Below are 26,058 nucleotides of genomic sequence, written 5' to 3'. Positions count from 1 at the left end.
ACAACCACTGTTAACTCTAGTTCCAGGGGATTTGACACCCTCTTCTGATCCCCTTGGGCACAAGGCATGTATAGACATGTAGGTAACACATCATACACATACATTTTTAAAAGAAAGGAAGAAAGAACTGTCCTGTCCGCCTCCAAAAGGGCTAAGGTTAGGGACACAGCTCAGTGTGCTTCCCTAGCACACCCAAGGCCCTTGGTCTGATCCCTGTGCTGCGTAAGACTAGCACGGGGGCCCACGGCAGTCGTGCAGTTACTTAAAAGCTTATACTAGCATAAGCTTTGTATTATACCCATTATATGTTCTAGCCATACACTGTACGAAAAACAGAAGCAGGACTGGAGAGATGGCTCAGTGGCTAAGAGCACTGACTCCTCTTCCAGAGGTCCTGAGTTCAAATCCCAGCAACCACATGGTGGCTCACAACCATCTGTAATGGGATCCAATGCCCTCTTCTGGTGTGCCTGAAGAAAGACAGGATGTACTTACTACATAAAATAAATAAATAAATCTTAAAAAACAAAAGAAAGAAAACCAGAAGCATATATCCATAGACATATGAACATGCATATGAAAGCCCACAGCAGTTTAGTGTTGTTGTCTGTAACCCAATGCTTACCCTCAGGGAGATAAACAGACTGGGATGTATCCACTCCACTGGCTCCTCCTCAGTAGTAAAAAGTATGACTACTTACACATGTAACAACGTGGATCAGTGTCAAAATAATTAGGCTGGAAGAAACCAGCTCAAATGAGTAAGTAATTGTATGATCCCACTTTCATAAGTTCTAAGAGGCACAAACTAACTTAGGCAGTAAACTCACTATGTGAGGCTGGGGGGACGGGTAAAGGGCCTGGCCGGCCAGAATAAGGACTGGGGCTGTACTCACAGCCTCATAAAGCTGAGCAGGTGTGTCGGCGGCTGGGAACCCCAGTACTCTGGGGATGGGGACAGAATTCCAAGAGCCAGATGGCTAGCTGAATCAGCAAGCTCTGGGTTCAGGGGATAATTGAATGTCACACTCCACAAGCACGTGCACACATTAGCTGCATATACATGTAGCCACACATGTTTACATGTTACTCACACATATGTGCAAAAACCTCTCAAAAAACAAAAACCAAACAAATAAAAACCCACCCCACAACAGCTGTGCATGACAGCTCCTGCCTTTAACCTCAGCAGAGACTGAGGCAGACAGGTCTCTAGGAGTTGGAGGCCTGCCTGCTTGCATAGCAGGTTCCAGCCAGCCAAACCTACATAGTGAGACCCAGTTTCAAAAACAAACAAAATCCTACAACAAGAAAGTCAATTAGTGTCGTTTATATATTCAAAGAGGCACAAGGAAACTTTTTGAAACAAATGAAATACTCTGGATCTTGGTCGTGTGTTGGGGTATGGGGTTACCTAGCTGGATCTGTTTGACAAAACTCAGAACCGCACCTTTCTTCAAGGTGAATATTACCATTGGAATTACAAAACTCTATCAACTCCCTCTAAAGCTACGATTACATCTCGGTGCCCCTAGGAGCCGACCTGTCCAGCACATCCCACACTTGACAGTCAGTCCATCACTACCACTCCACACACAAGGTGATGAGCTGATGACTCTAGGTGAGAGGTGTGAGGCTTGCCAGCAATATGGGAACTAGTTTCCACCTGTGTAGAGCAGAGCGTCTCATCTCAGCGCAGTCTCCTCAGTGGAAGAGAGGAAGCAGCACACTCCCATGGGCAGGTTCCCCAAGCAGCCCTTAGCTACGCAGGGATCCGCACAGCATCAAGCAAGGACCGCGCACAGTGGGCAAGTAGCCGGAAGCACCTGCCATTTGACCGGACGATGCTGAGCTAACAGAACGGAGCTGCAGGTGGGTGGGCGGGTGATGATTAATGGTTGCCCAGAGTACACATTTCTCCTTTTCTTTAAATTGTTCACCCTGGACCTTGTCCTCTCCCTAGCCTGCTCCGAAAATGAAAACTCTGTAATGGTTCGGTGTCTAAGAACTGACCCATGGCTTCATTTGGGGCCAGAATGGGGAGGCTGGGTGATCCAGGGCTGGGTTCTCACTAGTTTCCTCCTTGCACAGCCTGCCTGCTCATTGCCTACTTAACACATCAAAGCATCTCACTGAGTTTCCAAAGAAAGGCTGAAAACCACACTGGAAGGACTAGATGGACATGCGCACACGTGTGCATGCACACACACACACCATAGTTAAACCTCTTCAGCTTTCTTTTCTTTCACTGTAGTCTACTCACTTAGCAAGAGGAGCTCAGAGGTCTTTCCTGACTTCAGGCCATTGGCTGCTCTCAGAAGTTATAGCTGCCTTCAGCTTTGCTAAACTGGGCCCTGGGGAGGGAATTAAAAGGTAGAGCTCACTTGGACTCAGCCTCACACCCAGCTTCTCATGTGGAAGAGGCAGGGCTAGCTTCTTAAATCACACACATTTGCAAACTAGATATACTATACCCTTATTTGTCTTGTAATTTTGGGTTCTGGCCTGGGATCCAACAGGGAACAAACTTCTGGTTCTAAACATAGCTCTGAAGCCACGAGGAATTCTGGTTTCTTAAAAGCATCTAATTGTTTGGCAGTCTGGCCGATGCTGGCCCAAATGTGGTCCCAGGGTTCGCTTACAGCTGCTGGCTTTCTAGACTTATGACCATGCCTGTTCCCCACCCCAGGCTCTGGGGAGGGCAGGGTGCTGGGTCAGGCTTAAGTTGAGGGGCAGACAAATACAAGGTCTGAGGCCAAAGCAGTAGTTCACAGCTGAATGGGGTACTCTGCGACCAAAGATCCCAGCCAGGTCCCAGCCAGCTACACTTTGACTCTACATAGGTTCTCAATGCTTGGAAATTGAGTGTGTGTCTTTAAAATAGACGGCAAGGAATCCATGGGTCTGATCAACACAGTCATGCCACCTAGGCCAGTGCAATCTGGGGTTCGGGACCAAAGGCAATACGGTTCCTTTTTATGTCATGATTCCCCCAGAGAGAGGGAATACTGGTGATTCCATTACATCTAGGCTGTCCTCGGGCCTGTGGGCGTGAAGCAAACAATAAACAAGCAAAGCACAGAACCCCACTCTGATTGGCCCAGGGCCGAGATAGCCACTCCTGGGCCCACAACCAGCCTGGCTCTGCAAAAGTTTCCAACCATTTTCCACACAGAGTGGGGGTTAGGGGTGTCTTCAAAAGAGGGGAGAGCATGCCCTGGCAGGCAGGGTTCACCTCTGCTCTCAGAAGTGAGGGGTGAGGGAACAAGATGAAACTGAGAAAGCCAAGCACTTTAAACCAAGGGAGGCCTTGAGACAGCAACTGGCCACGCCCATCACAACCACACATTTCCCAGGAGGTCCCAGTCCTTCATTCCTGGGGCTAGAAACAACAACCAGCCTTTGGGGCGGTGGTCAGGGCATCACTGCCCTAGCACAGTCAGAGGCATACATTGGTGGCACCTTGGTAAGGTGGGATCAGGAACACACAGAGGGAGAGGGCAGAGTGAAGTCTAGGTCCTTTAACCTGGTTTACAAGCGGCTCAGGAGGCAGGGCCACCCCAGTGAAGCCCACTTTCCTCACAGTCTCCTAGGACTTCCGAGAGACATGCCTCTGCCCCAGCCTCACGTGGCTCAGCTCAGCGCCGCCCAACCTGGAGACCTGAGTTGGATCCCTGGGATGCACACAGGGTTAGGCGAAAGGAGATAACGGACTCCTGCAGCTGACCTCTGACCTCTGAGTTCAGGTGAGACAGACCACACACACATAGTAAATAAAAGTGTTTGCCAGGCACAATGGAGTGGCTCCCCTTTAATTCCAGCACAGGCGAAGCAGAGGCAAGCAGATCTCTGAACCCAAGGTCAGTCTGGTTTTCATAGACAATTTGGCCAGTTGTGGCTAAAGAGATCATCTTAAAAACAAAACAAACAAACAAGAAAAATAACCCAAACAAACAAAAAGTTTTTAAAATGAGCTAATATTTAAGGAAGACAATCAGAATAAAGGTGAGTGGTCAGAGGATAGGAACCTTTTTTTTTTTTTTTTAAAGGAAACAATGTAGCCACGCAGAGACTCCCTCCTGGGAAAGAGTGTTCCCCTGGGACACACAGGGGTCCCAGTCAGGACAGCTTGTGCTAAGGTCGGGCCCCACAAACCTTTTGTAAAGTCCACTACAGCTACACCGAGTCTCCACACAGCAAGTGCCTGGAGGGCAGGGAGGAAGGAGATGAAGAACTCTAACAAAGCCCCAGTGTTGACTGCAGCTGGCTTGTAATAAAAGATTCAATTGCTTTGAACTAATTTTAGACTTATAGAAAAGTTGCAAAATATAGTACAGAGAATTTCCATTACTCTCTGCCCCCCATGTTAGCACCTTACATAACCAGAGCATACACAGTCACTAGATCAGGAGAGCGACACTGGGAAACACCACTAACCGAAGTTATTCGAGTTTCACCAGTTTCTGCAGCTGATATCCTCCAATCCCTAGTCGAGACAGAATATTATCCAGGATTTTCGTGTGTGTGTGTGTGTGTGTGTGTGTGTGTGTGTGTGTGTGTGTGTAGGACAGAGGTCAACACTGTTGACTTTCCTCAGTTGCTCTCCACTTTATTTTTTGAGACAGGGTCTCTCATAGAACCTGAAGCTCACTGATTAAGCTAGCCTGGCCAGCCAGTGACCATCCTGTCTCTGTCTCCCTGTCACTCCACACCTGGCTTTCTACATGAGTGCTGGGGTTCCACACTGGGGTGCTGAGGTCTGTGTGCTGTGGCTCTGACAGCACCAGCGGCCCGCGCCCGCTCCCTGGCCCCTTCAGCATCCTTTCCTGTTTACCCAGCCTCCTGCCATCTGTGTCAGCTCCCCCGGCCTCCAGGACTGATACTTCCCAACAATACAAGATGGTTGTTTTCTCAATTTGTGTTTGTCCCATATTTCATGTGACTGACTTGAGGTTACACATGTTGCCCCTGCAGGGTCTGTCACTCAGGACTTAGTGCTGATGGCTCTGTGGGGCACTGTCCTCTCTCCAAGCTTCTCCAATGCAAAGCTGCTATTTCTCCCTCCAGAGTTAATTTGGGGGGAACTGGGTTTTTAAAAGGGAATGTGCCGCTGCTGTTTTTACAAACTCCATGTGTCAGCCCAGCCTGCTGATGGCTGCAGCTGCCCTACAGATGAGAGGCATCTAATGAAGATGAGCCGCAGAGACGTCTCTGGAAGACTCGGAAGCTTTGGTGACAAAGAGGAACAGTAGCAGTTTATTTATAGATGCACTTGAAGACAGATCATTGTAACTACTGGAGTTGAATTTTAAAACTCTGGGAACAAAGGCTAGACTATTTTAAACTTTCCTTGCACTTAGTTCAATGGAGAGTGGCAGAGCCACCGACCAGACCCCAGGCATCACTCCCAAGTTCAGTTAATTCATATTTTGCACAGCATAAAAGTATATGAACTAGGCCTGCCAAGACAGATATCCAGGCCTGACTCTAGCCAATCAGCAGAGGCAGCTGGCCTCAGATTAGCTAGAATCTGATGCCAGTGCCCCATGCTTCCTAGGGAGGCTGTGTCCCATGGGGTCTCATGGCCTCTCTTTCCTGGAAAATGAAGTTGCAGACAGCAGAAAGAACTATAGTTACATCATCTCTCTCTCCCCTCCTCCTGCAGGCTCCAAAGACGGCCAGCGTATCCTATCCAGTGCCTGGCCCAGGTCTCCTAGCAATAGCTTGCCTATGTAGGCACTATAGCTCCAGGAAGAGTTAGGTCTACCAAAGGACAGTGGGTCCAGGAGGTACCCTTGTTCCTGACCTGACTCAGAACTATGGGCAGGGTGGAGAGGAGAGTGTAGACAGCAGGATGATACACATGGGCATGCAAGTTTTTATATCCTTACTCGAGTGAAAAGACACCCCTACCCCCACCCCCAGTCCCAGTCGTATGTAACCCAGGCTGGCTCTAAAACGGCTATGTAGTCAAAGATGACTCGAACTTATGATCCTCCTGCCTTTGCTCCCAAAGGCCAGGGTTGCAGGCATAGATCACCACACCTGTTTTTATTTGGTGCTGGGAATCAAACACAGTACTCTGTCAACTGAGTCATATCCCCAGCCCCACAAAATGACATTCTTGATACAATTGTGGGAAAACGTGACCATGTTCTAGGTATTTATTATGAAGGAATGATTAATTTTGTTGGATGTGACAAAAGCCTTACAGTTATGCAATCAAGGAAAATCCTTATTTAGAGTAAAATGCTGTATCTGGAATTAAAGACGTGCTCTGAGGGCTTCTGACAAGCGTGGGGAAGATGTAAGGTCGGCAAGTGAAGAATCCAGATGAAGGGGTTGCTATGCTATCTGCTCCACTCCAGTGCTAATCTGAATTATTCTGCCACATAAGGGCTTTTGTTTGTTTTGATGACAAGTGTTGTGGGCTGAGGCCACACTGGGAAACTCTGGCAGGAAGTAGAGCCACAGAGTCACCACCACCTTTAGGGCACTGGGCTCTGCAAGCATGGGAGGCAGATGCTCTGCCCAACTGGAAAGAATGTCTGCGCAAGGCGATGGCACTTCATAGAGAGAGCCTCTGATAGCAGTAACAGTATCCACTGAGCCCACAGCAGTGTCCAGGCCTTCAGGGAAACTAACGGTAAGATAATCTCCATGGAAACCATCTATTCTGAGTTTTTTCTTTTGCCATGGTAACCAATAAGAACATAAACATAAGTATTATCCAACACCCTTACACCACATGGTCAACACCACTAGCCAATCTGGAAAATATAAAATGCAAAAAGGGGTTTTCCATTTCAAATGAGAAGCTCTGGAGTCTAATCCAGACATGTAGCTTCTACCTCCCTTTGTGGCCCGAGGGATGCCTGTACCACCCCATGCCAGCAGCTGCCAGAGGAACAAATGAAGCCAGAAAGTTACTTTCTTCATTTAGTCTGGAACCATGAAAAAACAAAACAAAAATTTAAAAACAAAAACCAAAAACAGCCTTAAGGAAGGGGCCAAAGCCAGTCAGCTACCAGGCTCACGCACTGAGGCACACGACTCTGTGGTCCCAGGCAATGGCCTTCACACCCTGACTCCTCAGCATCCTGTCCCAGGCACACACTGGCTGCTGTGGGAGAGCCAAGCTCAGGCCTAGGGCTGTGAGCAACTGATGGTGGGAAGGAGAGCGCACTCTGGGACGCAGGCGGCTCTGGGCAGGCGTGGTCGGAAGACAGCCTAGGGCTGAGGAGACAGCTCAGGGAGTCAAGGTGCTTGCTTCCAAATGTGATGCCCTGAGTTCAAGACCCACATGGTAGAAAGAGAACTAACTTCTGAAAGTTGTCTTCAGACTTCTACTCTTTCACTGTAACACACACACACACACACACACACACACAATCTCTCTCTCTCTATCTACCTATCTATCTAAAAATAAAAAAGGCCAGATGTGATGACTTTTTATCCTAGTTCTCAGGAGATAGGCAGACTGATCTCTGGGTTCCAGGCCAGCCTGGTTTGGTCTACATAGTGATTTTCAGGATGGCCAAGCTATGCAGAGACCCTGTTTGTTTGTTTATTTGTTTGTTTTTTAAAAAGGAAGAAAAGGAAAGGAGAGGAGAGGAGAGGAGAGGAGAGGAGAGGAGAGGAGAGGAGAGGAGAGGAGAGGAGAGGAGAGGAGAAAGAGAAAGACTTTCCAGCCTGGGAAAGACTGCATGAAGGAGGTACCATCTGGAAAGAGCCAATGGTGGAAGGCATCTCTGCTGGGAATAGAGAAGCAGAGCTAGCTCAAGCATCTGGGCCTGTTTCTACATGGGGCTTGTTTCTCCCACTTTCAGCTTTCTGGGTTTAAAAAATAGAATAGAGCCAAAAGAAAAGGACGAGCCTCAAGCGCCTGAAGGCCCAGTGCTCATGTGTGCTCTGCTTGCACCACAAAGCTGGCTGCGTTCTTCTGTGGCTCTGCCGGCTCTTCTGTAGAGAGGGGGTCTGCAAAGTGTGGACAGACAGGGTTTGTCATCATCATCAGAAAAATGGCAACGCCACAGCAGTTGCTGAGATGACAGGCACTCAAGGGCTGTGTGCGCCTTATGGCTAAGCACAATGGTTTGGCTACCCCATTGTTGCCTGACTTGGAACCATCTCTCCGCATGCAAAAGTGGGGCTCCCAACAGTCCTGAGCCCACAGCAAGAAGGAAGATCTCCCAAAGGAGTTAGCAGAGCTCAAAGGAAGGGTGCGCATGGTTGGATTTACATGCTGGGTGAGTCCTGATACATGCAGAACTGAACCTGAGGCCTCTGAGCTCCATGCAGATTCAAGAGTCAGCAGGCTCTCTAGAGGATGGAGCTGGTCTAAGGATCCACATCTAAGGGGTATGAGGTAGGAAACAGAGACACAAAAGGAGACACTGAGGACAACGCAGAAAGCAGTGGCTGGAAATGGAGCTTCAAGAACAAGCTACTAGATTATAGACAGCATCTAACAGCAGCCAGGAGGCAAGAGGGAAAGACAAGCCTGGCAGAAGCCCATGCCAGGGCAGCATCTTCCTTCCTGATAGTCTTTGCTGGTGAGAAGGCTGTAGGTCAGCCTGCCTAGTTCTAAGCCCACTGATGGGTGCTTATAGGTTTAAAAGACTCACAGGACAGCACTGGAATCTCTTGGAACAATACTGAAGATTCAAACCAGAGCCACATCCCTCCCCCTACACTTGCTGTCCACTATAGTGGGATGAGAAGGACAAGCTATTCCTCAATTGCCTCTCCTAAGCTGCAACTTGAACCAGTCACAGAAATATCTAAGATGGAAAAGGACTCCTTGTCTGGGATGTCAAACACCACTGGACACATCTTCCAATAGACCAATTTTCAGAGTGGTCTGCACTGGCCACATCGGTGTCTGATGTGGTAGAAGTAGAAACTCTCTAGCAAGTAAGACACCCTGGGGATGGCCAAGCTGGCAGTTAAGTTTTAACATCCCCATGTTGCTATGATGCACCACTAAGTTTGAGAACCAATTGGAGAAGCTTCTGATAATAAATATATGTCAAATGTTAAAAAGACTGCCTTGGCTGGGCATGGTGGCACACACTTTTAATCCCAATACTGGGGAAGCAGCAGGAACTAGACAAATCGCTATGAGTTTGAGAACAGCAGCCAATATTTTATAGTGAGACTCAAACAAAAACAAAACAAAACAAAAACCTGTCTTTATCCTGACAGCTAACGGACTCCTGCAAATGCAATCCGTCCTTGTAAGATTCGCACTTTCACACCAGGAAGGCATCTGAGCAGCCAGATTACCTGACACCCCAGTCCTGTTCCTGGATCCGCAGCACGCCATGCCTGCAGCATGACACTAAGCAGCAGCAGTAGACACTAATGACACACTTGACCAACGACGGTAGGAATGCAGACATAAGCCCCTAAGACAGCAATGCCACGGTTCTACATGTGTGTACTCACACACACACTGAGCCTGGGGGCCTGTCTTAGGTCTGAGGGTGCTGAAGGAGAAATGGGGAGACACCTTTTGATTCTTCATCCAAGGCCCTCTTGGTTTTGCTGCATCCCACCCCAGGGGCCCGCACTTGACTGGGTCTAGAACCATTCACCAGAATGTCATATGATCTGAGTGTAGGCTCCTCCTCTGCATGCAGAAGGCATGAATGAACTGTACCAGGAGCCACACAGAGATATACAACAGTCTTAACATCCCCACTGTTCCTAAGTCCCTCAAAGTCCTCTGAGATCTGCAAAGCATCCCAACACCAAACAGGATTGGGGCCAAGCTATCACTCACAAAGATGAGGTACACGATGGACAAAGCTGGTCATTCAGCCAGGTGCACAACATATACACATAAAGAGATACCGCATAACGACCAAGATGCCCTGGGCCCAGAGGCAAGGGCAGCACCAAATGATGGGGCAATGGGCCCTGTAAACCCAACCCTTTTCCAAGCTGTGCAACTCCTGGGTATCTGATTCACTGGAGCAGACAGAAAGCCAAGATTTCCCTTTAACAGTCTTGAGGGGAAAAAAAAAAAGCCAGAAATGGGGTCAAGTGGAGAAGGGAGAAGTTCCTTTTTAAGACACATAAATCTTGGGCTCACTCTGCTTCAAATACCCTCAATGACCCTCCTGCTAAGCATGCCTTCAAATTCGAGTTTCCTTTATTTTACATTTTGTTTTTTGGGGGCAGGCTCCCCTGTAGCTCAGGCTGGCCTCCAATCTCCCTCCCACCACCTTCCAAGGGCTGGAATTACAGACGTGTGCCATCCACACCCAGCTTGAGTCCTTATTTCTCACTACAAAAGCAAATGCCAGCACCAGACATTTATATTCTGGGAAACAGACCCAACGCAGGAAGTCAAACTGCTAATAGCTTGAGCATTTGTATCCCCCATAAAATGTATATGTTAGAATCATAATCCCTAGCATATTTGGAATCAAGCCTTTGGGGGGAGGTGGTAACTGGGTCATGAGGACAGAGCCTCTTGATTGGGATTAGTGCCCTTATAAAAGGGGTTTAGCCAGCACTGTCTACTGCAGTAGGACACAGAGGAGAGGAATTAGCCCGTCCCAGCACATCCTCACCAGTGCCTCTGGAACTGTCAGACATGAATGTCATGACATTCATGTGTTGTTTAAAAGCTACCTAGTTCACAGTATTTTGTTACAGCAGCCAAAAGGCACCGAGATGAGATCCTTGAGACAAATGGAAATGTTTTCTCCTCTGTGCCTCCTTAGGTGAGGTTCCTGTGGGGAAAAGCTAAGTCTTGAAAACCCCCACAAACACTGAGGACCCTCCAAATCCTCAGAATAGGGGAAATAGCGATGGAGCAGAAATCAGATCTCCTTTGCACCCAAAAATCAGAAGCACATGGCAGAACCCAAAACAAAACACAGGCATAGCAACAACTAGAACTTTGCCCTTAGAACCCGAGGCACAAGGCAGAAGAGGGGGTTCAAGGAGGCGGCCCCGGGCTAAGGGCAGATACCCCTGGCTAAGCCAACCACTTCTCTGCGAAAGGTTCTAGCACTAAGGCTCTGAGGTTCCTGGGCATTTTGTCCTAAGTAGTTTTGAAGGTGTGTGTGTATGTGTGTGTGTCTGTGTGTCTGTATGTGTGATGTAGTATGTATGGAGTGTGTGTGTGTGTGTGTGTGTGTGTGTGTGTGGTGTTTGTGTGTGTGTGTGGTATGTGTGATGTGTGTGTGGTGTGTTTGTGTGTGTGATGTGTGTGTGGTATGTGTGATGTGTGTGGTGTGTTTGTGTGTGTGATGTGTGTGGTGTGTGTGTGTGATTTAGTATGTGGAATGTGTGTGATGTAGTATGTGGTGTGTTTGTGTGTGTGATATAGTGTGTGGTATGTTTGTGTGGTGTGTGTGTGATGTAGTGTGTGATGTGTTTGTGTGTGTGTGTGTGTGATGTAGTGTGTGTGTGATGTAGTGTGTGGTGTGTGTGTGATATGTGTAGTGTGTGTGTGTTTGTGTGGTGTGTGTGGTGTGATGGATTCGTGTGGTATGTATATGTGTGGTGCATTGCGTAAGTGTATATGTGTGATTGTTTCTACCCTCCTCAGAGGTTTACCTTCTAATCTGCAAGCTCAGAGGACTTTGGATCTGTCAGTTAAAACAAACAATATATGTTTGGAGGGTCTAAAACCCTCCCTGGGCCTCACAAGAACCAGCTGTGGGAGGAGCCGGCACTGGAAATCATCCCAGTCAGCAATGCAGCCACACCCTTGTCCAGTGTCCCTCTCCCCAGAAGGTTTGAACACTTGGTTCCTCTGACTGGCTCTCAGAAGACCAAAGAGGGAGAAGAACATTCTTGAAATGGCTAGGCTTCATGGGCACTGCCCATGTGCCAGGAACAGAGCCAGGAGCTGCTTGGCATACCACCCGTGAAATCTCACCAAAGGAGAACCCAGCATCTCTCAGGTTGAGAAGAGGAACCAAGACCTCAGAGATCCGGCCACTGGTTGGTCGGAAGCCAGAAGCCAAGCTCTTAACCACAGGTAGCTTTCCTCCTTCAAATGTCATCTTGAGAAGTGAGCAGAGAAGCGCCCTCAACCCAGAGACCAAGGTTAATTTCTAACCCGGAGCAGCCAACCTTGAGAGCTCAGTAAGTGGGTTGGTTTTTTCCTCTGTCCATTTCATTGAACTACCTAAAACGAGGTGTTCTTCATCTCTCACCCCACCTAGTACAACTCCTCAATTGCATAATGGGCCTCTGACTATGGCAAAAGTGAGGGCAGATCCAAATATTCATTAAAAGTAGATTTTAAAGTTGGGCATTTAATTAATGCATTTAATTCTAGTATGCAGTCAGAGGCAGGCAGATCTCTGAGTTCAAAGTCAGCCTGATCTATGTGGAGAGACCCTGTCCAATACAAAACAAACAAGAAGTTTAAAAGTACTTTTGGGGATGGAGAGATCCAGAGGTCCTGAGTTCAATTCCCAGCAACCACATGGTGGCTCACAACCATCTGTAATGGAATCTGATGCCCTCTTCTGGTGTGTCTGAAGACAGCTACAGTGTACTCATATGCATAAAATAAATATATTTTTTTAAAGTACTTCTGCAGCTGGAGTAGAAATCTGTCCTGGAGAAGATTTGGGGTGGGCAAGATGCTAACTCTGAAATCAGCCAAGACACCAGGGTCTTTCTGTCTAAGGAACAAACCCTTCAGTCCAGAGAACAGGAGGGTGGGTAAGAACAGACAGTGGGCAGGGCTGCAGCAAGGAACAGGCTAAGCAGTAGTTCCCTGAAACATCACTACAAGCATCTGCTACAGAGAAGCCCTCTGGATACCCCCACCCGTACCCCTCCAGGAGGCACTCATCTGCCCACAAGCCGTCCTTTCAGCCTTCTTCCAGGGCAGAGCGTGGAGCTTCCTGCGTACTCTCAGTCCACAGCATGGCCTGGAATCCTTCATGTGCAATCTTCCAAGCATAGAAAGAGCCCCAGCCACGAGCCCTGAAATCCCTCCTTTGTACAACTCGACCAAGAACAGAGGGAAAATGGCACCCATTCTTCTCAGTCTGAATGGCTGGGAAATGGCTTTTGCTTTTCAACATGAAATGTGCCTAAAAATAAGCTGTGAATCTCAACCAGAGGTTGAAAATAGCTCCACAGTGAGCACAGCTCCTCTCCGAGTGAGTTTAAGGACAGCCTTCATTCCAGGATCTGAAAGCTGAAACGTCACGTTCAGAGACGAGGCCACAGGCAGGGCGGCTCAAGGGTGAAGAACCTCCAAAGGCTAACAAGGTTGTCCTTGCCAGTCTCTGCTAGGGGATGCGGGAGCAGCAAGGATCCAGGCAAGGTCTGTCCCTCTGGTTTCCAATGGCCACACTGGAGAAAGCACAAGTCAGAAGTTCCACATGTGCTTGGCCCCATGAACTCCGTGACAATCCTAAGTGCCTAGGAGTGTACACCTTGTTTTAGTGATTGAGAGACAGAGATAAGGGGCAGAGGGCATCAGAGTGGCAGCAGAGTTACTTCTCCATGACTTGAGAGTAAACCACCCTGCCACCCACAGGCCCCTCATTAGGTATTGCCTCTGAGTCAGAGAGCCTCTGGGCAGGAAGGGCGATACACAGCCAATCTGAAGGAAATCCAGTTGCTAAAGGTGAAGAGTCTTTTCTTATTGTTTACCAACATCTCTAGGAGAGCCTGAAATCTGATAGGCCAAACAGCATTGCTACAAAATGGTCTAAGAGCTGAGAGCTCTGCTCCACATCTTCTGGTGGGAATCCAAACCTGACCCAAGTGAGCAGAACCCTTGTACAGGCTCCTAGAGCAGCCTACCTCAGTTCCCCTGAACACTTCTCCCACAGCCTCACCCCACGCCTCCCAACCGCTTTCTCCCTGAGCTTCTCTGGAAGGAGGAGGTTTTGCAGTGATTCTCAATGGTGACACCTGACAATAGCTGAAGACATTTCTGGTCGTCACGACTGGGAAGCAGGATGCTACTGGCACATATCAGGTAAGGCCAGGGATGCTAAAGACATCATGGTGCACGGGACTGCACTCAAAGAATATCTGCTCCAAATGCATATTGCAACCTAGAGTTACTGGAAGGATGGGATGTGGGCAGAGATGAGGTGTGGAAGCTTGTCAGACCTGGTTCACAGGACAGAGCAGAGTGCCTGAGCTCCCCTGAGGAGCCAAGCTCTCTGGCCATGCAGGGGACCTAAGTGCCAGGGAAGAAGGGAACTCACTACCCAGCTCCCTTCCTACCTCAGGAGAGAACCTAGCCATCACAGTTTTGAAAAAATTTACTGTTTCCAGCATAGGAGAATGAAAAACTTGTGGCGGTGGATGCCGATGGCTTACTAAGATTGACACTGACACGTGGTTAAAACGGTCAATTTATATATATATACATATATATGTATATATATGTGTGTGTGTATGTATATACATATGTATATATGTATATTATATGTGTGTGTGTGTGTGTGTATGTATATATATATATATATATATATATATATATATATATATATATATATATGTGAATGAGAGATCTCCATATATATCCCTACAATAAAACCGAGCAGAACAATACCCTGGGCTGTCTTCTTTTTCCCCTTTCAGAGAAACTACCCCCTCAGGCAGCATTAGGTGTGTGTGTTAGGGGAGGTGGGCTGTCTAGAAGGCACACCTGTTCTCTCAAGGCTCTAGAAGGGACTTAAGACAAAGAACAAGAAGTTCCTATCTCAACCAAGAATAACGCTAAGATTACTGTGTCACTTTAGGTGCCTTCAAGACACATCCGTGAGTACTCTGAACCCCTGAAGAAATGGAGGCTTGGGAAGATGGGGTGCTTGCCCAGGACTACTCAGCAGGGTTCAGAGGCAGCTCCATGACACCAGAACTCATATCCTGTCCCCTGTTGAGTCCCATGTAGGGCCACCCATTGGTAGGACTATAGCAATAGCCATGATATGGGCCTCAATGCAGATTGGGGACAACTGGCTACCTTGAGTCCTGTTGAGCCCTTCACTTCCAGTTCTCCATTCTGTCACGCTGGCTTCCTCTACCCACGTGACTACACCCTAGACTCTCAGGCCCTGAAGCTCTGGGAAACAAGGCGGGTGCGTTCCCCATTCTGAGTGGGGCCGAGGGACAACAGGCAGTTTGTCCAAGTTAGTTTCCTAATAACTATAAGAAAAAAAAAATACAGGCAATCTCACTAGTTATCAAAACTACAATGAGATTCCACCCCAGTCCTGTCAGAATTGACAGTAAGAAACAAACAACAAATGTTGGCAAGGATGGAGACAAAATGTCCACTTGTACTTCCCTGGTGGAAATGTAAGCAAGCAGCCACTGTGGAACTCAGAGTGGAGACTTCTTAAACAACTCAAAGCAGATCTACTGTGTGGTCCAGCTCTGCCACTCCAAGTCAGCATAGCCCAGAGACACCTGCAGCCTTCCTCACAACAGCTAAATTACAGAAAGAATAAAGCTGTGTTGTTTGCAGGCAAATTGACGCAATCAGAGTTGTGTGGATTAAATAAATCAAGGCCGTCTCAGAAAGGCCAGTCCCAAATGTTTTCTCTCATTTGCGCTTCTTATATCTAATATAAATTCATAAACTGTGTATATACATATAACATGAAAGTACAAGTTAAACTGTAGGGGCAAAGACAGTGGCCAAGAGGGGGAGGAAGAGAGTGGAGAAGGCAGGGGGTGGGAGAAATACGCTCAATACTTGCATGAAACTCTTTTTAATAATAATAAAATAGTAGTAATGTCAATTTTTCTTCCTCCCGATGCTAACCATCCCCCCGAGGCAGACAGCAGTAGCTTCCTAGGATGGGAAGAGCTGTCAAGCAGCCCCTGACACCAGCAGCCACCTGCATGATTACTTAGCCTTGCTCAGAGGACAGCATGGTTACAGCTCAGAGTCTCACCAGAGAACTAGGGCAAGAACCGCCCACTCGCTCTGCAGGCAGTGAGCACATGGAAAGGTCTCAGCAGTGCTGGTCTCCCTGTAAGTGCCCAACAGTCAGGGAGCTGCAGGATAGAGGGCAGGATCCACAGAGGACCCCAGCCTCACCATTCAAAGTGCTTTCTAAGCAGAAAAGGGATCGGCAGCAAGGAGAATGCTGGGGCGACCCAGAGAGCCCCAAACAGCCCATAGCTCAGACACGGAACAGAAACAAAGCCTCCAGCCATGGTGGCTAGTCAAGGGAGAGATCCTTGGGGAGAAAACTGTAGGCACAATGTGGGCTACTCCAGAGGCAGTTCTAGTGCAGACTGGGCAAGTGGTAGGAGAGATTCAGCCACTGCAAGCCCGGGACAGACCAGGAGGCTTCCTTTTCTATTCTGAGTTCCAGCCTTGACTTGCTGGGGGTTTGGGCGAGCCGCTTCCTGTTGCTCAGGCCAGCTTCCTCCTGCCCAGGAGGCCACAGTGCTTCTCTGGCCCAGGGGGAAGAGAGGGTACATAGTACATAGTCCATGGCCACAGAAGCTTAAAGCCTTGGGGTTTCAACCAAAGTTGAAATAAGTGATAGGTTTATCTAATGAGCCTTTATCAGCTATCATTTTTCACCCAATTATTTATTTTACAAAATTAAAGATTCTTTTTACTCAGGAATACTGAATGTCCTTTTACCAACAAAGGTACTAAAAATGGTTTGTGGCTAACAAACTTCCTCTACATGGTTTAAGGGGAAAAAGAAAAAAGAAGTGAGAATAACCAAACCAGGGTCTTTCCCATTCGTCCGTCCCAGCTGAGCCCTCTAGGAACCATGTACGTGGGTCCTGTGATCGAAGAAAGGCCCGGCAGGGGACAGGTCCTTGTGTGCCTTGGCCTCACTCCAGCAGCAGCGCATGCCATGATAGTACCCCCACCAAAAGGGCCAGCATCCTGTACCCTATAATTGTTCTGCTGCCTTTATGTCTCCTTCGTTCATTCTGGGTTGGCACCAAGGCTCAAAGTGTTATTTGATAGACCATACCAGGGTTCCTTTCTCGTGACAGAGAAGCCTCCAGGCCCCCTCATCTCCAAGCCTTGTGCTGATCACTGTGACTATCTCAGAGTCACATGGCTCAAGACCTAACTGCCAAGCCACTTACCAGAGTTCCAGAAGAGCTGGTTAGGGGTGGGGGCCTCCGTGCCTTCACGTCTCCATAATCAACAATGTCAAAGTTACTCTTCCAGACCATCACCTGCCAAGAGCAACAGGCAGAGGTGAGAGAGGTAACTGAATTAACCCCAAAGTTCTCAGCAGTGGTGGCTCCCACCTGATAATGCCAACTCAACTCTGGGTCCTGCCCCATATCCCTGATGAGGAGTCTCTGGGGACAGGCCTGGTGCATGTGGCACCAGGATTGGGTATCACCACGTAGCACGATTAGATCTTAGCACCTGTTTGTCCCTCTACCCAAGTGCCATAGATGTCTCAATGTCAGAATCACTATTAAATCCCTTTGTTTCCTTTTCCTTGTTTATCATGTCGACCTGGAAAGGAAGGCTTGAGGGTAGTGGCTTGCCCATGACACTCTGTGAAATCGTGAAGTCATGAAGATAAACTCCAGACCACACTATTGGACAAATGGCCTGACTCTAGCCCCTTACTGTGAGGCCTTAGGAGAGGGATTCAGCATTTGTCTTGTGCCCTCTTCTATGAAAAGATCCCAGCTCCCACCTCCCAGAGTTGCTAGGAGGCTCACAGGACAAAATGGGACACAGTCACTGGCATCATGGAATGGACAGTAACACACTTATTATTTTAAGCCCAATAAGTTTAACAATAAAAAAAAAATACACTCTTAGCCGGGTATGGTAGCATCTGCACTGGAGGTGAAAGCCAGTAAATCTCTGTGTTCAAGGCCAAGTTGGTCTACACAGACCACCCAGCACTAAAGAGTGAGATCAATGTAGTTACACAGACAGACAGACAGACAGACAGACAGACAGGTAAGTTTGATTTCAACATAGCTACTATAACCTCTGTAACTCTAGTACCAGGGGATCCGACGGCCTCTTCTGGCCTCCACAGGCACTGCATAAATATGATACACAGACACACATAGAGGCAAGGAACACCTATTCTCATTTTAAAAAGAAAGCTAAAGATACAAAAATGAATGTCAAAAAAATCTCAACTAACCAACTAACTAACCACACTGTCTTCCAGAAGAGGATAATGCCTAAAAACATATCACAAAGGCTCAGAAAGTCACCCTGCCAGGAAGCAAGAGCACGCCCTAGTGGTGGCTAGAAGCCATGGCAGCTGGGTGCTGCTGGCTTCTCTTCAGAGAGGGTGGCTCGGCCATTAGAGGGGGAATCAGGCAACAGTGGTGTCACACAAGAGCCACCACTCTATCACTCTAGAAGACGTGACATGTAGATGCCACCTCACTGGGAAACAGCAATGCACATGACTCCTCCGGAGGCTCCTCACAGTTACCCACCACTGTTCATACCTCCCAGAGAGATGGGCATACAGATGGGTACCTCATCTGCCATTTTACAAACTGAATGTTGGCATACACATACCACATGGACAAGATCCTTACGTAACTGTGGAGACCTAACATTACCAACAACAGAGTGGCCAGCACGAAGGTAGACATAACACCAATGTCACCCCAGAAAAACAAGAACAAACTGAAAAAGGTGAGGGAATTGACAGCCTCGCTGTCTGGGGAAGACCACAGCAAGCTTCTTGTGTAGGTGACTCTATTTTACCCTGGCTTTTAGCATGCACATCTACTACCCAGTCAACTCAAGAGTCCGCCATACAACCCTGCTTGTACACTCACTGAAGGCTCAAGGCTTTCCATGGCCTTCCTCCTCTTTGGCTGATAGCTAGGACCTAGTGATGGGGTAGGAAGATACAAGCTGGCTCTTATGTAGGCTGTGGACAAAGAGCCTTTAGTTAACCTCTGCTTTACTGAGAAATCAGTACATTTTACTGCAGCTGGGACTTACAGAAGGCCAACAGGACTTGTCTAGGCTGAGCACCCAGAGGATGACCATTCTCGGCAGCCACCAGATCAAGCGTGTTGGTGGCCACTACTCTTTCCTCCACCGTGCTTGGACAAAGGGGGCTGTGTATATTCTGGGAGACTGCTGACGGGTGCATCCCTCAGTGCTCCACACCTTTCCTGGGCCAGGCTTTGAGCTAGGCACCAAGGTCAGCATACTTCCCTCCCCCAGCAGATAAGCCCGTGGCATTTAGCAGTCTGGGTAAAGAGGCACAGGGCTGACAGGATGAAGCCTCAGTGCAAGTGGTGATGAGGTGGACAGGACTTCCTCTCTTCAGCTAAGGATACAGAAAACGCTGACCCTTAGGATGGGCAGTGAGCTGGGAAGGAAAAGGCAGCAGATAATGGAGCAGAGGCTCCTGGGATAGGAGGCCCAGCAGTCAGATGGGCTTAGGGCCCACGCTGTCCCTGCCACCAGCTAGGACTGTTTTCTCATCTATAAGAATAAAATAGGAAGACTCGCTCCACAGGACTCAGGAGAACTAAATGAGCTATGAAATCCTTGCCACACTGACGATATTACCAGATCTGCAGTAAGTAGCCAGTAATTCTTCACTGTTTATGCAATCAGGAAAAAAAAAAACCTGAAAATCTAACTTTTTCACCATGATAATTAGTTCAAAGTCCTTCCAACCCATTCCAGTCTGACACACTTCCATGAGGTCACCCCCGAGGGAGCCTTGCTGGGAAGCAGCCAACACCTGGGTCCTGGGGGCCCCACCCTCACTCTATCATTTGCTGAAAGCCTCCAGCCTCCTATGGGGTTCGGATTCCTTAGGCCATTCTTTCTTACCTGCTCATCGGAGCCTCCAGAAGCGAAATACTCCCCCGTTCTTGAAAAGGCAACAGTGGTAGCAGGCCCCTAGCAGAACATGGAGCAAAGAGCAAAGATCAGCAGGACATAGTGGCACACCAGTGATCCCAGTGCTGGGAGGTGGAGGTGGGAAGATCAGCAATTCCAGGCCAGCCTGGGGTACATGAGACCCTATCTCAATATATATAAAACCCTCCCAAAAGGTCACTCTGAGTCTACTGCACAGTTCCTGAATGGCAGTAGCAGTGGGACAAAGGCCTGGGCACTTGTTCAGCACATGGTCCTCCTCAGCCTCTGTCCCAGAAACCAGCATGTGTTGAAGGACAAGAAGCACAGCTGGGCCTCAGCCTCCAAACATCTCACTAGAGGCTAGGCTATGGGGTCAAGGGCAGGCAGAGGGGAGAGCGGGACACCCACCCTGGCAGTCTGGCCTGGCTGGCATCGTTTCCATGGCTTCCCCCGTGAGATGCACAGCTGAGACCAGCACTCAGCTATCTGGTGTAAGCCTAACACTGCCCTGCTGCAGCCCAGAGAAATGGGAGCCCCAAGGAGGAGCCAGTGGCTCGAATGAACAAGGCAAAGTCAGGGGTATGAACAACAAGAAGGGGGCTGAGGAGGGAAACCCTGAAGGTGCCTGGGTAGTGGACCAAATGACGCCAATGTCTCTGCAATGCACATGCATTTTCCTTAAGTTTGGGCCTAACACTGGGTGATGTGCTGCTCTGGCTTCCTAGGGACTGACGGTCAGAGCGACCATCTAAAGGGGAATGGCAAGTACATACTATGCAGCACTCTCCGACAAGCACGCCCAGGTTGGGTTGAAGGGAGGAGCATCATGTTCTAATAGAGAAAGAACATTCCTCCCCATATGCCTGGAATCCATTCCAGAAAGATAAGCCAAGCAAGGATCTGGCCACAGCCACAGACGCAACCTTTACACGCAAACCTCCAGCGCCGCATTTCCCATGGCGAGTGCCTGGCATGCTGCAGGCAAAACCCGGTCAAAGGCTGACTCCTGCATCTGTCACAAAGGTCGTCTCAGCTCCTTTAGACCACCAGAGTGTAACAAGAATTGCCCACGCCTGGCAGTGGTGGCACACGCTTTTAATCCCAGCACTTGGGAGGCAGGGGCAGGAGAGGGATTTCTGAGTTTGAGGCTAGCCTGGTCTACAGAGTGAGTTCCAGGACAGCCAAGGCTACACAGAGAAAAGACCTGCCCACGGCAGAGGCCTTCAGCAGCATAGTCTGGACTAGAGACTAGGGGAAGCTAGGGAGACTCCCTGCAGTCAGCATAGCTTAGGTTGGAAAGAGACCTCACAGCCATGAGCAGCTTCTCCTCCCCCAGGAGACAGGCAGGTTGAGCAGAGACAGGAGGGTACATGCCTGCTCACACTTCCATTTCTAGTTCTTTCTCTCAGAGGTGTTCAGAATGGAGTGAGAGACAGAAAGAATCCCACATCAGCTAGCATGGCTCAGAGCTCTGCACCTGCACTAACCCATCTCATCCCCAGAGGACGGTGTGTGCCTTTGCTACTGCAAGCTGGAGGAAACAAAGCCCAAGTGGATACAATACAAAGCCAACACCTGCCTGTCACCCCCCTCTCCACACAAGTGGAGCCACAGGCTCCAGTGTACCCTACCCCTGGCAGCCCCAGAAATTCTAAGCTACAGTCAACCAAGATAACACAGACCCACTTTTACTGATAGGGAACACTGTCCACTCACATCTGTGAACAGTGAGCATCAAATACCAGGTGCAAGGCATCCTGGTCCACGTGACTCCATTTCTGAGTAACACTGGCTGTACGTGCAGAGAGTGGAGCTGGGGAGTGTCCCTTCTAGTGGACAGGTGGCAAGGGGTTACAAGGCTGACGGAGAGAGGTGATACACTTTCCAAGAATATCTACCTGATTCTTGACATCATGGCCATTTTCATATTTGTAAGTTTTTAATGAACGTATGTCAGTGGTATAGTAAAAAAAAAAAAAAAAAAAAAAAAGACAACAAAATGCTTCTTCATTTTGAGGGGGAAAAACCCAAATCGGTAAGAAAGAAACAGGAAGAAACCAGAGCACAGGGTTTCAAAAGCAGACCGGCCCCTCCGCCCACCCAGGGCTCATCAAAGGCAGACCAGTCCCTCTGCCTATCCAGAGCTCATGGGAAGAGCGCCAGGAGGGGCCAGCATGCAGCCAGCACACGCACACAGGTGGCCCACTCCCCTTGCCTGTCATCACTCCACCACCAGATGCCAGGCTGGGGACAAGATGGCAGCAGCAACAGGAGTGTTCACTGGAGAATGAACTCCGCTTACAGGGGTCAGGGCCAGAGGCCAGGCACTGCACTTCAGGGATGCACCCACAGCCAGGAGGCTCTGTGGGGCCCACACTCCTCCCCAGCAGTGCCTGTCTACTAAGAGAACTGCAAGACGCCTGCAACCAGGGCCCTCTGCACCCCTAGAAAGAACAGCATTCCTCCAGCGTCTTGTTAGCTTGTCCAGAGCCCTGGGAAGCAGCCTGGGCTCCTCAGACTGCATCACCGGGCCATTGTGGCCCCTCGGTTTGTCAAGTGCAGGCTACAATGTTTGCTTGATGATGAGATCACATGATGATGTACTTCAGACTGACTTTGCAGACCAGGCTCTGTTGCTGACCTCTACCTGATCTCTGCTCTGGCCTCTGCTCACCTTGCCAGGCTCTTTCCTCCCTTCTTCAGCAATGTTCTACCTACTTGACTGCTCGCTGCTCCTCAAAGGCTGGGCCAGAAAAGGCCTCTTTCTCAGGATTCCTTGTAGAGGCCCCAGCACCAGCTCCTCAGTCATTCTCAATCGTCCTTCATCTTAAATACACTTGTCTATGACTCCACCTTCGCCAGATCCCACAAGTTCCTAGTCTGTAATGTGCTCACAGACATGCCCTCCCAAATTGCCAGTTTTGACTCCAGTTCTTCTTCAGGCAGTCAGTTATTTGGAAGTGAATGAATCTTTTCTATGCATGTCACTGATCAGCTACGGTGTGTTCTAGCTTGGTGGCAGCCTGTTCCTTCCATTTGATTAATCACTCCTAGTGCCCTGCACCCGGCTCCAGGCAGGAATGCTGCTGGGTTCTTCCCTCCCAAGGGCAGGCCTGTCCCTGGCCCCTCCTCAGGTCCTAAATGTGGCCTGAGCATCATCTCTTGCTGGGCCTTCGGCAGTGTGATTCCAGCTGCCCTGCACCCCACAGCAGCAGTGCCCCATGTGCTGGCAAGCCTGTCTGCCCCGTGTCTGCTTCCTGACTGCATCCATGCAGGTGCTCTAGCTCGGCAGGCCAGGCCTCTCCTTCCCCAAAGCTGTTCTATGAGGTGACATTTCTTAATCTGTCATGAACACTGCATACACATGGTATCTGCCCTGTTTCTTTCCTCACCCTATGGTGCTTGGCTGAGCTCACACTGCCATTTCACCACATGCCTCTTTCCCTGGTCAATTTCCAGCCTCACAGAATCTATGCTATTCTGGTTTTTTTTTTTCCTTTACACTTTATTTAGTTATTTAACAAGAACATGCGCACCATGGCACACATGTGGAAGCAAGACTATTTGCAGAGGTGGGTTCTGGGTAGAGAATATAGGTCATCAGGCTTGGCGGCAAGGTTCTTTACCCACAAGCAATCTGGTCAGTTCTATGTCTATTTCCTTTAAACAGCAAGCATCAGTGAAACGAGGAAAAGGATGGAAGGAAGAAAGGAAGGAGGGAGGGAGGGAGGAGAGAGGGAGGCAGAGAAGGAGGCAGGGCAGACAGGCAGAACAGCCCCATAGTGAGTAAGCGGACTGCATACTGTGCTACCCTTAAGCAGCCCATCCAGACCTCAGCACTCTCCTCACACTGGCCGAAGCCTAGCCAGGTACCAATAAGCAAACAGGACTATCACACCACACACTCCTTGAGAAGGACAAAAAGAAGAGTGGCCATCAGAGATATGGTGACTAGGAGGCCAGGGAACTTTGGTGTGGGTGCTCTGGCCTCTGACCCTATGCTGAAATTCAGTCCAGTGTTTATATATCTAAGTGGTGACCCACAGGGACATTGCAACTCTGTGTAGGAGGTGCTACCCAGGGACAGCAAGTCTCTCAACCCTGACCCAGGCAGGGCCCGGCTCCCGACTCGGGTTGCTAGAAGGTGACAAGGGGCCAGGCTGACTCTGCTTTCTTACGGTGGTGCACGCCACTACTGTCTACATGGCTCCTTATACTTCCCAGAGGGGTCTAACCAATTCCAAGTACGACCCTATGACTACTAACATACTCCAAAATGAAGTGACTGGAGGAGGACTAAATGACTCGGGACACGGGGTAAACAGACCCATTCCAGAATCTCACCTCCACTGCTGAAGCCTAGGGGTTGCACAAGCACCAAAGATTCTTCTCTCTCCTCCAGTTCCCCAAGCCCAGCCCCACGTGCCCAGGACACATTTGTGGGTCCCTCAGGAGCCCACCGAGTACAGCTAGCAGCTTCTGTCCAATGTAAGCGTTCCCACCCACATTATGGCAGACGCCTGTGTTCAGCGGATGGCCTGCTACTCAGTCTCTCCACAGTAACAGTCTGCAGTAACATGCAAACCAAGTGCACAGCCACTAATACCAGATTTAACTCTCCGCCCACACCCACCCACCATCCTCTCCCAAATAGCTCTAGAGGATTTAAACCAAAATGAGCGTGGCTCAAGACTGTGTTTCAGAAAATATAGAAAAATAAATCTGTATTTCTAGCATCTTGCCCCCACACTTGCCACACAGATCTGTGAGGGCCCTGCTCAGGGCACGAAGCTTTAAATGACAGCTGCAGTTAGTGGGAAAGCCCTTCCCTCTCCTGCTGGTGTTCCCTGACGTAAGATGAGGGGGCGCATGGCAGCTCCTTTACAGCTCTCAATTCCCTAAATCTGCCCTGAGTGGAGAGACGAGCTGGGAACCCTTCCTTCCTGCTTAGCGTCATGATAGTGGCAGACCCCAAGCTTCAGACTTGGAGCAGGCCCCCTCTGGAGCTGTCATGATCCAGTGAATGACAGAGTGGCAGTGTCCACTCAGGCTTGAATCCGGTGGCTTGCAGACAGTCCCCTGCCTCCCACCATTGCTGAGAGGCTCCAAGCTAAGGCAGAGCGAAAAAGGGCCAGGGCCCACGCAAGTCTAAGCCAGCAAAGAACTCACCCTGCTCGCTGACCTGTCAGCCACGTCACTCAGTAGAGTCCCCACAGAACCTCAGAAGAGCCGGCCACACACGCCCCATGCAGGCAAGCAACATGGACTGTGAAATGGACTACGGGAATCTGAGTTCCAAAGCCAGCCCACATGATAACACTAGAAATCTTTATGCCTACAATAAACTTACCAATTTCTATCTCTCTGAATGGTTTAAATGTTTTTGTTCTTCTAAAAATTCATGCTAGAATTTAGTCCCAAAATTTGCAGTGCTTCAAAGTGTGGTCTTAAAGGGAAAATCCAGTAGTCAGGCTCTGCCTTATAAACGGACAGGGAATTTGGCTTTTTGGCCCACCTATTCTCTGCCAAGTGAGGTAGAACTCATGACACAGGACATGACACTCATCCCCAGAAGCAGGCGGTGTCGAGGTACTACCTTGAAAGCGGAGAACAGCAACAACCCTCACCGGCCAGCGCCTTAATCTTGGCCCTCCCAGTCTCAGAGCATGAGAAAACAACTTCCTAGCTTCATCAATTTCCCAACTTGGGGAATTTTTTTATTTATAGCTGTTGTTTTGAGGCAACAGCTTACTATTAGCCCAGGTTGTCCTTGAACTTGTAAACCTTCTGCCTTAGGCTCCTCAATGCTGGGACTGCTACAGTATGCTGCTAAGTCTGGAGGTGTGGCCCTAAGGCATTTGTTAGAGCAAACAAGAAGTGGAGCCAGGCAATCTGCTTACCCTGCGGAGTGAGCCCTCAGCTCACTCTACACAGTAAGAGCCCCGGAACCCACAGAGGAAGTCCTTAGCTCAACAGAATCAGTCCTTTACCCCAAAATGAGGCCCTCCCACACAGCAAACTCCTCACCCAAGAGTGAGCCTCTAAACTCAGGTGAGCCTTTAGCTCAGCAAAGTAAGACAGTCACCCAAAACTAAGTCCTGTGCCCCACAATGTGAGCCCTCACCCCATAGTGAGCCCCTAGTCTCACAGTGGGGGTCCTCCACCCTCTAGCAAACCCCTGGCTGCGGGAAGTCTGGCCCAGCATACACCAGAGAATGACTCCTTGGCTGATAGCTGCC

General features: G+C 49.2%; 1 protein-coding gene across 3 annotated transcripts in view; it reads right to left on the bottom strand.

Annotated features, from left to right (window-relative positions):
- Poc1a (POC1 centriolar protein A) overlaps nt 1–26,058 on the bottom strand; it is a 70,788-nt gene that overhangs the window by 26,531 nt on the left and 18,199 nt on the right. For all 3 annotated transcript variants that reach the window (XM_085827972.1, XM_021172097.2, XM_085827973.1), the window contains exons 8-9: nt 19,790–19,858; nt 17,080–17,172 (exon numbers count right to left, since the gene is read on the bottom strand). In XM_085827972.1, coding sequence (XP_085684098.1) covers nt 17,080–17,172; nt 19,790–19,858 — 162 coding nt within the window. The remainder of the gene's footprint in view (nt 1–17,079; nt 17,173–19,789; nt 19,859–26,058) is intronic.

The sequence above is a fragment of the Mus caroli genome, unplaced genomic scaffold, assembly GCF_978045245.1.
Source record: "Mus caroli unplaced genomic scaffold, Mus_caroli_1 scaffold_11, whole genome shotgun sequence".
Classification (NCBI taxonomy): Eukaryota; Metazoa; Chordata; class Mammalia; order Rodentia; family Muridae; genus Mus; species Mus caroli.
The sequence above is the reverse complement of the archived record's forward strand: the minus strand, read 5'-3'. Positions and strand labels throughout refer to the sequence as shown.